Here is a 13,476-nt window from a genome sequence, read left to right on the forward strand (position 1 = left end):
GGCCTGCTCAGGGCCTGGCGGGCTGGAAATCAGTCTGACTGGGTGAATGAGCTTGGCAGATTCCTCTGGTTTCCAGGCTAGGCAAGTTATATTGGATATATTGAAAAGTTTCCTTCAATTGTTGGAATTAATTAAAAGAAAAATCTTTACATGTATAATATCCTATAATTTTCCATTTTCTTTCCAGTTGTAGAGTCCTGCGTCTTCTCTAGCTGTCTCTGTTTCTTCCTTATTCACACTGATGAACCATTTGCTTAAAAAGTAAAATACTTCCAACACACTGTTGTTTCATCAGAAATATCTTACACACTTCCCTTTGATATGCAGTGCCTGTGAATTATTAAAGGCATATATTTGAATTATAAATACACTAACTATAAGGAAACAGGCAAAACATGCACAATGCCTCAGGCTACATCTCTTCTCATTGCATATCATTTTCATGCAGTCTCTCTCTGTTTCCTCCTCTCCCTGCTTTCTCCTCCTTTGTGTTTATCTCCCCCTCCCGCTCCTCTTCTGCACATATCCTCCCACCACCCAGCCCAGCCAATGTGATCTGAAAGGAGTCTGATTCAGGGTGTCAGGCCCTGTCCTAAATGTAATAAATTACCATTGAGCTGGGGAATAGTGCATCTCTCCTGACACATCACCAGAGTAGGGGCCTATGCACCACCATCCCTTTCCTATCCCCTACCCCTCACACACACACACACACACACACACACACACACACACACACACACATTTCCATCTACACCCCTTTCCCCTCCATCATCAGCCAGCCCTGGTCTGGCTGACTCTGTCGCCCGTCATCCTGTGCCCTGGTAAGAATCATTAGCATTGTCAGACCTGGCTGGGAATGGAAGCCAGCAGAGACCTGGGTGGCAGCATGCAAGTGTGCATAGTGTATTTGCATGAAGGTTCCCCTACCAGTTCTATGCACAAATGTTTTTTTGTTTGTTTGCATGCCACTTGTACAGCTACTGGTAGAAGTTTAAGTCAAGGTTAAATGAATCCATATCACTTTTCCTAAAAAATCAGGCTGTTTTTGGTCGGTTCATTGCAAGTCATTTTCTTGTTTTTCTTGTTTTCTTGTACATTTGACTCGCCATAATATAGTACTAACCTTTATCCTGGCTTCCTGAGCCCAGTATGCCTAGGGAATTCTTCAGTATATAATTTTCTTACAGTCTTTGTATAGTAAAGCTAAAATGCATGGTGTGGTTGGCAGATGGGTATGTAGAATATAGGGCTGTATGTGGGACACAGTTTGTGCTTTGTCACAATGCAACAGTTAATGTTTTGTTTTGTTTTTAAATAGAAATGGTTCCCTAACTTTGATTTGATCTAACCAGAAGTTGGTCTGTAAACTGTAAAAGATGATGGCAACAACTTGGGTTATAGTTGCACTGATCATCTCTGTTTTCTCTCCAATAGTGACGTTACAACGTTCCAAAAATCCCCAACAAAAAAACAGGTTACTCCTCCTTGTAAAGTTAGTTAGTAATTGCCTGTTTCATTGTCTGTTCTCGAAAAGTTCTGCAAGTCTACTCCGTTAGTAGGCCATACCTGAGCTTGCTGCTTTCAGGCAGCAGAGCTGCTGCGGTCCTTACTGACTATGAACGCATCTTTACAAAAATAGAATTTTAATGTGAATTCTTTCACCAGTACAGCTAAACCTGCCATGCACATTTGCTCTCTGCATTGTTATCTGAAAATGTTTACCAAAATAATATCAAGCCAATGTTTGAACTTTTACTAACCTGAATCCAAATCCCTGGCTGCTTTTTTATTATTATCTTGAGCTTGTAGTACTTTATATATTGTCCTTTTCATTTCATGTTCCCTCCTTGAAATTAATTTCTTGAGTCATTATTAGGCTTAGTCTTTAAAACTGTGTAGGATAAAGCATGGTATGTTAGTGTGCAAATGTTAATAGTCAAACAGAGAACAGAACTCCCATTTACATCAATAGGAATCCATGATAAAGCTTGTGAAGGGAGTCAGAGGAGGTGAGCAGTCAAACAGTGTACGGCAGTTATTATTTATAGCTCAAGTCAGAGCCTATGATTGCTTTGTCTTGCATCTATGGGTCACTGCTCACTGTGTGGAAGCTGAGACATGGGAGAAGACTCACAATGAGCCTGTGTGCATGATCTCTTTTAATGATTAGCCTGTCATTGTTGAGTGGTGCACCAAAATGGTAGACCAGACCAGAGTCCCCTCAAGTCAACTGTATGTCTGTGTATCCATGCGGGTGTTTGACAGCATGAGACTGAGATGCTCAGACTCATGTGTGTGTGTGTGTGTGTGTGTGTGTGTACTCTTCCCCCAGTCTGGGCCTCAGTATTAATGAGCCCAGATTTCATTTCCGATGAAGGATTATTTGAGTGTTCATTTGGCTAAGATTTATGAGGAGGCCCTATATCTGTAGCCTGCAGCACTGTTCTTGTCTTAAATAATGGGAAATGAACACATTAATCACCCTGTAGCAGTAGGCAACAGAAAGCATGTGAGCACCACCCAATTTGCATCATTGGACAAGAGAGAATATCACCTCATATTCATTCAAAAGCCTTATATAGTACACAGTGACAGGAAAAATTGTCTGGGGTCTTAATTCACTGGCAAAAATAATTAAAATATTATGCCATTTTATTTAAAACTCTAGACATCTGTCTGTTACAGAAACACATTTTATAAATTCAATCTTTCATCAATTAAAACAAAATTGGGCCCACTAGGTTTTTGGCCAACAACAACTCAATCATAGCAGATCCTTAAGGACAATACATAATAATCAATGGTGACTTTGAGAAAAATAAGTTAAAAATAGATAATGCAGTCAACATATGAACAACAGGCATTTTCTCTTACACAATTATTGTTGGAGGTGACTTTCATACAACCGTAATATGAGATTTATTTTTCATAGGTTTTAGAAATGAGGACATTTCTACCGAAGAGACATGTTTAGGGAAGTAATTCATATTTTTCTGCTTAGAAGGTGGCAACCCTAGTAGTCACCCCAGGGAGCAAGCAAGTACTTCCACAAAACCTCCTATTCAGCTTGATGAATTCCTGGTTCCTTCACAACGTGTAACTTCAACTGGCAACACAGAACCAAGCTGCTGTACCCTTGACTTGGCTTGTTGCCTCTCATGTAGTCATGTCATCTGTTTATCAGACTCATACAAACTTCACAATAGACAACTTCTCTTAATTAATTTGATTCATTTAATAGCATTAACCCTTTCCCCATTGTTTCTTGTTTGTTAAATATTGTAACTGGAGTGTTTGGTACTACAATTAACATCTCCACCTTAAAATCATAAACCTATTAAAGTGCCCAAATCCCTACACTGTACATATATATATATATATATGGAGAGAGAGAGAGAGAGAGAGAGAGAGAGAATTTATTCACTGTATGTTTTTGCTTTTTATTCAAGGCATGAAAGTAATCCAATGAAGAATAATAGTTGTTACTGCTGCATGCCTGGGAGAAGTCAACATAGAGAATGATTCATCATCTCTGTGTCCTTATACCATGCCTTTATATTACTCACATTTTGCCTGCAGTCCAGTTCTAATAATATAAATTACAAGCAAATAAAAAACACAAAAATACTTCCTCGTCCTCTTCCTTTATTAATCCTTTGGTCTGCTCCATACTGTCACCAAAGACCTTATTGGTCCATAATAATTGCCTTGAGCTCCTCATTCAAACTGTTCCAAACATAAACCAGTCGGGAAAAAAGGGTTAAAAGACATGATTTTCACAAGGTACAAGGATGAAGGTGTTTAACTACTTAGTGTATCGCCATTTTTGTTTTTTTCCTGGAGGTCGTAGCAGGCTCAATTGTATCATTTGAATCATATGGAACTACAAGATGTAAGGAATCTATAGGCACCATGTGTGTCAGGATATCATGTTGGGAAGTTGTAGAAATAACGCTGCATAGTTAGGGTATTTTCTGATATTTCATGGTGGTTTTCAAAGCGGTCATGTGACCTGTGATGGCATACTATCTCAATGAAAATATGCTCTCTGGGTTCCCCCAAGTCTCCTCTTTACATACACGCCTTATGCTGATAACATGCAGTTTAAGGCAGAAACAAAAAAGGTTTTATCATGTAGTACAAATGTGCTATTTCCCCCCTACTGTATCTGAATATCTGTGCATACTGAGGTCCCTAAACAGACTTGAGCCCCTCAATGAGCCCAGTTTTCTTCATGTGGGATGATGTTAGTCATAAGTAGCCAGTGAGGGCATTTCATGAGTCTCAGCCTCACTGTATAAAATGAGCTGCTGTGACCTCTAGGATAAGCACAGTCTTATGAAACAAGATGCAAATGTGTAGTAGCACCAAATGTGTGTAACAAATGGTATCAACCCAAAAATTGCTTCAACAACTTATGGGACATAGTTAAACATGGAAATGTGCATAAGAAAACCCTAACTTAACAAGCTCCTTCAGTGTTAGAAAAACTCCAAGAACTTGAAAATATACTTTGAAGTAAGAGGATTTCTAATGTTTATTTTAATTTTTATGTCAATCAGCCCCAAAGTTAATGTGGCAACCACTAGTGGAGGGACAACGAAGCTTCATGAACCATTTGCTTAATTTTTTGACCGTACTAGATGGCAGTCTTGGCTTAACTGATAAACTGGGAAAAGTTTGGTAGTCGCGTTTATTGAATTGTAGGGTTTCTAGAAGCATAAGGTGCAAGCTGTCCAGCACACACAGCAGAGTGTCAAACATCATACATGGAGAGGCACAGCCAAGTAGCTGTGATAATGTGCATGAACATCTGTAGCCAGAATGGATAAGAAGCTCCCAAATCCTAAGAAGTGGTTGGTGTTAGGGTAAGACAGACAGTACCTGGCTAATCAGTCATCGTGGTAGTGGACAAACAGCAGAAGAGGGCAGTTATAGTAGATGTTGCTATACCAGCGGACAGCAACATCAGAAGGTGGGAACACGAAAAAATTGAGAAGTATCAAGGGTTAAAGGAAGAGCTGGGAGAGATGTGGAAGGTCAAAACTGACATGATCCCCATGGTAGGAGCACTGTGACCCCCGAACCAGGAGGGTAGCTCCAACAGAAGAGCGCAGTCCTAGAAACAGCTAATGTACTGGGCAGACGCCTCAAACTCCCAGAGGACACGAGCTTGAGGAAAATATAATAATAATAATTATAATTATTATTATTATAATATAATTAAATAACTATATATATATATATATATATATATATATATATATATATATATATATATATATATATATATATATATATATCAACAAACCTAATATATAATATAAGTCATAAATATCACCTTGCAATAAAAATAACAACAATAATAATGTTGTTGTTGTTGTTGATGATGATGATGATGATGATGATGATACATTTTATTTGTATAGCACCTTTCAAAACAAGTTGCATGTTCTTTACAGCAGCAAAATAAAAGCAATATCATAAAAGTAAAATATAATTGAACACAAAATTAAGAATAAACTAAAATAAAGTAATCAATAAAGATCCACTTTTCCTCTGGCATCAATCCAGTTTATTTTGAAAATAATGACCGGAAGACAATGTCTCAACAGTCAGGGGGTTGGTCGCATCCACACCGCTTCTCCTCGTTCCGTCGGCAGCGTGTCAGGCAGATGTGCTGCTTTAAACGGCTCCTGGCCGATCTACAGCGAGTGAGCGTCTCGCGCAGAGACACGGACACGAGGAAACACTGAGGACAGAGGACTGAGCGCATTCCTTTGAAGGAGACACTGATGCTCGGAACTGACAAATACTTACATCCGAGGGATTATCGCTTAACTCCTTTCACAGGAAAGAAGTTTGCCGGTCGCCAATGCGCCTTTGGCGTTATTGGTAACGTGAGGACAGATGCTGTCTTTGATCACTTTGAATTGATTTCAATCATTATTGATTCGCTCGGTGCCACGGAGCAGGACAGGATTATAATTCCCTCTTGGATTTAAAAGGTCTGGATTTAACTTCTCATCAACACCAAACTTTTCTACACACGGCTGGAAATTGCGCACGGAGGAGATGGCGCAAAGGGTAAATGCAATTTGACAGATTGATGTTGATTATTAAAATGGTTTGCAAAAATAAAGTTATTTTAAACATGAAGAAAATATATGCCAAACAAAACTGATTTAGCACGTGTTTTTTTTAAACTATCATACAGTTTATCCCGGTCTTTACCGGTTCTACTGCATTCCCACTGAAAAACCTACAATAAACCTGTCCCACATTTAATGATTTTTGCCCACTTTACTTGTCCTCCCGTCACTTGCCCTAATTCCATCTTCAACTTTCACCCCAGTACGATGAGCTGGCTCATTACGGCGGCACGATGGACGGAGTCGGAGTCCCCACCTCCATGTACGGAGATCCGCACGCCCCGCGGCCGCTGCCCCAGGTCCACCACCTGAACCACGGGCCGCCCCCGCACCCGACGCAGCACTATGGAGCCCACGCACCGCACAACATCATGCCCGGCAGCATGGGCAGCGCCGTCAACGACGCATTAAAGAGAGACAAGGACCAGATCTACGGGTGTGGATTTAGGCCCATTATTATTATTATTATTATTATTATTATTATTATTATTATTATTATTATTATTATTATTTCATTATAACAACCGTGCTGATAATCATAATAATAAGTCTTCGCTTTCTTCTTATTATGAGGCGATTGAAAAAAAAATGTATAAATAGCTTATGTGGTTATTTAGCCTTAGAACAAAAGGTTGTCTTTTTAGTTTTTTATGCAGACAGCAAGTACATTTTAGACATTTTTTTCTTCAAGGTGAAATACCAGTAGTAGAGAATCAATTCAAATCTCTAAACAGGTTGTTTGCGTTTCAACCAAATCAATCACCGCATTTGCTTGTTTGTTTAAGTATGAATGCCTAAATAAATATTTCAGGCTGTGTACAAAACGGTGTTCCTTAGTAAAACTTACAGAGGTTAATGTGAAATGTTATCTTTGATGTACAGTAGGCAATAGTTCATGAGCAGGCCTAACAAGGGCTAAAGAATGAAATGGGCCTGTTGTCGCTGTTGCAGCCACCCTTTATTCCCTCTGCTGGCTCTGGTGTTCGAGAAGTGCGAGCTGGCGACCTGCACACCCAGAGAGCCCGGCGTGGCGGGAGGAGACGTCTGCTCCTCCGACTCCTTCAATGAAGACATAGCCGTATTTGCAAAACAGGTAGGGGCCACACTGTTTGGAGGGATAAACTGGACCCCCCTCCCCTCCTTACTGTCTTGTAAACAAACACAAACAAAGTCTGAACTCACCGACCGCCGCTTTTCACTTTTCTCCCACTTCAGATTCGCGCCGAGAAACCTTTATTTTCTTCCAACCCAGAGCTGGATAACTTGGTGAGCACTTTCTTTCTTTCTTTCTTTCTTTCTTTCTTTTTTCTTTTTTTCTTTTTTTCTTTTTTTCTTTTTCTTTCTTTCTTTATTTTTGTTCTCTTTGACTACAAGTCACATCCTTCCCATTAATATGTGTTTTTTTTATAGATGATTCAAGCCATCCAAGTCCTACGATTTCATCTTCTGGAATTAGAGAAGGTATATATTTATATATCTGTATATTAAATGCCAGATATAAGTAACACCATAAACTTATTGTAATTACTTGTTGTCAACATTTATTGTGAGTGCTCAGAGAATCTAATTGAAAACTGTCTTTTATAGGTTCATGAGCTCTGTGATAACTTCTGCCACCGGTACATCAGCTGCCTTAAAGGGAAAATGCCCATTGACCTGGTCATAGAGGATCGAGACATCTGCAAGTCTGACTTTGACGACCTCTCCAGATCCTCCACAAACCTAGCTGATCATGTGAGTCAACCTGCTTGCTAAATGCATACACATGTTTACATAGTACAGGATGAGACTGTTTCTTTTACATGCAAAAAATATTATTTTCTTCAAATTTAAGAACCCAGAGAGAAGCTGCTTGTCATCGTTAACTATTATTCCCAGTATTGAAAAGTTAGCATACAGCTGTTGTTTATCCACACAAGGCCACTGGTTACCAAACTGAAGTCTGGGGATAAATCTATATTTTCCTTTGAAAATAACATATTGGTGAGTTTTACCTCTTTAGCCTCTAAAATTTGCACCCACTCTATGAAGTGCCTGGCACCTATATGACCTAATGGACTCAGGCTCAACCCATGGCACTGACTAGTCTCGTCCTCTGAGTAGATCTTTGCTTGTGTTGTATGAATTTTCAGAGAGCTTTGAATAAAAGTAGTAGTAAAAGTAAAAGTAAAATTTTAACATTGTAAAAGCTATTAAGATAAAACAATCAGAGAAGGGAAAAATCCCTGTTTGATGGAATTTCTCACAACTTGTTAACATTTTCAAGGTGTGACTGAGGTTGCAAAAAATATTGCTCAAATTTCAAAGTTAAGGCAAAGAGTGTGACTGTAGAACACAACATGTTCCAACAGGAGTCATTCCCTTTGCTTCTTATTAAAAAATGACAGAACACAAAGGGAATCAAAAGTTGAATGACTTAATCCTTTTAACAAAATGCCTATCAAATGATTAAAATATCTCATAAATCTCATAACACAATACAGGAGGTTGCTGGGTTTTGCATTATTGAAACCAAAGGCTGTTGTTGTTTGTAGTGTGTCAGTCCTGCTGAGGCTGCTGTGCAGAGAACAGTTGAGAGCTGTTTAAATCACATCTTGTCAGCGAAAGAGACTTTGTAACTTTTGATCTAGGAAAGTAGTCAGGCATTTTATTGATGATCTTAATGGCACAAAGTGTATCATCAAGTGCTTTGTTTGCTGTGGGCTGCTGTCCCTTCCAGCCTGGTATTTCTGCTTTACACTTTACATTGTGTCTTCCTTTTTTGGCAGCCGGTTTCACTTAGAAAGAAGCAAATTCAGATGGTAAAGTGATTGTTTATGGGGTTTTTTCATGACATGCTACATTTGGACTGTGTGCAGGAAACAGATTGACTCCTTACTTTACTGATGTATTTAATGTCAGACGTTCAACTGTTGTCATTCCCCTTGGATTTGATGAAGGTTCATCCATGAACTGAATACTCTAAACACACTCTGTTATGTGTTATAATGGATCACCTTAACTTCACATTAAGGAGCTTGTGGTTGCTGCAGATTGGATCATTTAAGATTTCTAAAATGTTTTTTTTTTTTAAATGTGAAGTATACAAGTTGAAAATGAACCTAATTAATAGATTTCAAGGGTCAGTCTGGTCTCGTGAAAAATATAACACAAAAATTGCCTTATGTATTTTTGCATTTTTGCACATTTTGAGTTGTGCAGCACTTCATGGGGTCATGTTGATTATGCAAACAATGCTCCAGGGCTCACAGGCCAAATAAGGCTGAAAAACCTTGACTTGATTGCTGTTTGAGTGTCATTTTTACCTTGCAAAAGTACAGTTCTTTATTACTTGACTGGAAACTTTCCAAAAACTCATACAGGCATAAAGTATTGTCTGTGGCTCCAGTGAAAAATACCAGCATTGACTTCAGTGAACTCTTAATATTCTTCCATTTGCGTTAAGTGACAAAAGGCAGTTTACAAGTCTGTGTGTGTGTGTGTGTGTGTGTGTGTGTGTGTGTCTTTGTGTGTGTCTTTGTGTGTGTGTGTGTGTGTGTGTGTGTGTGGTGGGGGGGCAGGGGGGTGGAGGCCACCAGCTGATGTGACAGGACACACTCCTGCTGTAATGCCTTCCTCCTAAAGTGCTTCTGCATTATGGATGTGCTGCTGTCCTCTGGATACAAACACATGCACAGCTGTGTAATGCACATGCATGTTAATCACTGAGTGTACTACACTCTGTTTATCATTCGAAAGGCTTAAATCACTGTGTGGAAGTTCAGTTTACAGCTATGCTAAACACTCATAAGATTCTATGTTTGCTGTGTTGGACAGTTTGTCACAATTCATTGTATCTATTAAGTCCTTTTTTTCTTCTTAATTTTATCAGATTTCAATTTAAACTAATAAAACTGTTTTCAGTAACTTTTTAGAAACATTTCAGAACCAAAGGAAACTGAACTCGGAACAAATACCCATATCTATTGGCAGCAATTTTAAATTAAAATAAAATAACTGCATCTTACAATAAAAAATAATAATTTAAGAGCAATTTTTAATTTTCTCCTGTGTTCTGGTATTTGGTAAATGGTTGGTTCAGAAAAATCCTTGTAAAACCTTCCAACTATGCATTGCTTGCCTTTATGTGAGAGTAGAAGTAGAAGAGTTGATGGGAGAGGCAATGAAGATTTATGGTCTGAATCAAAACAAGGATGTTACTGTAAATGATCATTTTTAAACACAGAAGCACTTATATAATGATATAATAATACTAATAACTTTATTTGTATAACACATTTAATACATAAAATGCAATCTAAAGTGCATTACAGTATGTCAATAAAAACAAAACACAATATCCCATAAACCAACTCCAAAACCCAAACACAATAATGTAGAATTTACTTTCATATTATGCCTGTGACTTATGTGGCAGGGTGGAAGATGGACCTGAAATGTTACAGTGACTGGTTAATCACAGTCAGTGGCCCTGAATATTCCTGAAATTAAACTGCTCTGGTTTTCTCTGGACAAATCATCTGGTTAAATGCCAGACATTTCAAGTATTCAAGAATGTGGTGTTTCTGAAAACACAAAGGCACTCTGCTTCCATTCAGTCCTCCCCTGATATAGGCTAAATGTTAACTTGAAGTGAGTTATGTGTCTGTAGTAACTCGGCTTCTTTGTTAAGATAGCACAGCTGGCAGAATGTTAAGGGTTTAATAATACTTCAGTTCATTTCAGTTCAGCTTTTATTTCGAACATGTGCAAGTAACACAACAAAGGTAACTCAAAAGCAAACAAATCCAATGAGAATAATCAAAACAAAAAAATACAGTAGCAATAGTCAAATCAAAAGCTATAATGTCAACGCAACATGTCAGAAAAGGAGTAGGATGAAGCATATGCTTATTTAAACCTACCCCTTCTCCACTAGTCAATTAACAATTTTTTCCCCTAAACATACATATTTACAAAAAAATAGACAAACAAATACATGAATAATTTATCATTTATGAAAACACCCGGTTGTTAAAGCCCTTCTTCCTCCCTATACCTTGTGAAAACCATGTGTTTGTACCACTTTTTAAACTGGACCATGCTTGGACATTGCTTGAGCTCCACACTCAGTCTGTTCCACTCAATTTGACCTGATAATGCTAGAACATCCCTTCATTCATGATTGAGAAAATATAAATCTTGTGTACATTGATGACTATATCTACCTTATATCTGCAGCTAACGATCATTTGGAGTTTATTCTGTCTTCACAGTGAGTCATTAGGACATCAGTGAGCTACCATAGACAGTAAACATATGTGTGGATGTTTGGTAGAATGGTCATCTGTGTATGATTCTCATAGACATGCAGGTCCTGGCTATACACTACCCTCCATTCCTGTTAATTGAGTTTCAACAGATGGGGTGTTGGTAAATAAGATCTTCATTAGCCTGACAAATGTGGAAACACATGGCGCCTCTTTGAGTAGCTGTGTGTACTTAGGACTTGTAATTATTGGGTGACTGGATAAAAAAGAGGGGCCATCATTGAGAGGCCTCATTCACACTGGGCCATTGTCCCTGCACTTCTTGTTGTCATCTGCCGAACTCCTCATCTGATCACCATCCGGCAAACAGCTGACGCAGAGAGGCTGAAGAGTGAGATCTGCTGTTTGGTCTGGGTTTATAGCTGTCTGAGTGGCCAGGCCAGTCTGCTCAATAAATACAGGATTTCTCCCAACACAGGTCACAGATCAGCCAGGACGCAGGACAGTCCACATGCTGCAGGCTCACTAAACTTTCCTCTGAATTCTTTCTGCCACAATATTTAAACCTCTCTCTCAGAAAGAATGGTAATGTTTTCCATGGCATATATTTTTGGCGACTGAGATGCTGCTTTTCTATCCTAACCATGCCTTCTCAATTGTGTCTTTGGGAAACTACATAATGGACATTACACTGGATGTATTGGACCTAACTTTTTTCCTCTCTCCTCTGTCTCCCATGTGTCTTATCACTTGTCCTCTGATGTACGGACCCCTCTGTTACCTCTCAGAACCCAGCGTCTTGGAGAGACATGGATGACGCCCACTCCACACCCTCTGTGGGGACCCCAGGACCATCCAGTGGAGGACACGTCTCTCAGAGTGGCGACAACACCAGTGAACTCGGTAAGAGCACCTGCAGATCTCCTGTGTCCTCTTTTATATACATGTTGTTACTTTTTCTGGGACCTCTTGCCTCAGGCATGGCCACTGCTGCATGGTTGGGGTGGGATGATCCTTTTGGGTTTTTTCATGCACATTTATTGTAATCACTTTATCTTGATTGCGTTGATAAATCCAGATAAGCTTAGTTCAGCGAGGGATGCTCTTGCAGGCTTTTATCAATGTGCTGCCAAAAAAAGTTGCCTACAAATATCTTCCTGTTTGAAGAATGTTTGTTAAAAATGGACAGTGTTCATCTGCAATAAATCACTGTGAGATTTTATATTTTGTGAGCCATTTTATATATTTTAATATTCAGCATGAACAAATAGGCTGTGGATTTAGTAATGCAGATACATTAGTATTGAGAGATTAAAGTTAGCTACCATTGAGGGCAATGAGGAAATGGAATCGTTTTTTACAGTTTAAGCGACCCAGTAAAGTTCCAGAACAAAAATGCACATACTTATTTTGGTGATTTATAGAAATTTGTTACACCAACAACATTAATAAATAGATGTAGGATTCACTATTTCCCACTGGAATTATGTCCTTGCAGTGTAGAGAATGTTTTGAAACAAGATATTTGTGATATCCATTGGTACAGAATTTACAACTGGTTAGCATGTACCAATACTGTTTACAGACTTGATTAAGACAACACATTGTTGAGTTTAGCCTTATCTAAGATTTGTTGACAGAAACATATGCAACATACAATGTGCATAGATATGATTTAGACTTTGAAAAAATATCAAAAGGCCATTTAATATTGATTTTCCCATGCAATTGTGACTCCCTCACTTTTAAAGTAAGTATGAGTTCTCAATTAAAGGTCAGTTAGTGCTGAAGATGCAATCTTCTGAATGTACTTGTGTGCTTGTCTGGTGCTGTCGCCCCCTGATGCACCCAGCCCTGGTCCTTCTTGTGTTGCCCTGGTGATCCTGTACTTAATGTGACTTCTGATGTGCTAATTGGAGGCTATAAGTGTTTTATGGCTTGTTTTTGTTTTTCTCTCCTTGGGGCGCAGTAAAAATAGAATGGACTTAAAAGTGACTTTCCACCCTGTGCCCATCAGGCATCAAGGGGCAGAGCATTGTCAAGAACAATAGCAGGAAGCTTTGCAAGACAAG

At 38.9% G+C, this 13,476-nt stretch overlaps 1 protein-coding gene across 1 annotated transcript in view; it reads left to right on the top strand.

Annotated features, from left to right (window-relative positions):
* Positions 1-6,078: 6,078 nt before the first annotated feature.
* The window catches only part of meis2b (Meis homeobox 2b), a 32,294-nt gene continuing 24,896 nt past the window's right edge, over positions 6,079-13,476 (top strand). The window contains exons 1-7 of the mRNA XM_059357181.1: positions 6,079-6,090; positions 6,359-6,591; positions 7,107-7,248; positions 7,371-7,421; positions 7,566-7,616; positions 7,743-7,889; positions 12,193-12,307. Of these exons, the coding sequence (XP_059213164.1) occupies positions 6,079-6,090; positions 6,359-6,591; positions 7,107-7,248; positions 7,371-7,421; positions 7,566-7,616; positions 7,743-7,889; positions 12,193-12,307 (751 nt within the window). The remainder of the gene's footprint in view (positions 6,091-6,358; positions 6,592-7,106; positions 7,249-7,370; positions 7,422-7,565; positions 7,617-7,742; positions 7,890-12,192; positions 12,308-13,476) is intronic.

This window comes from Centropristis striata, chromosome 18, assembly GCF_030273125.1.
Source record: "Centropristis striata isolate RG_2023a ecotype Rhode Island chromosome 18, C.striata_1.0, whole genome shotgun sequence".
NCBI lineage: Eukaryota > Metazoa > Chordata > Actinopteri > Perciformes > Serranidae > Centropristis > Centropristis striata.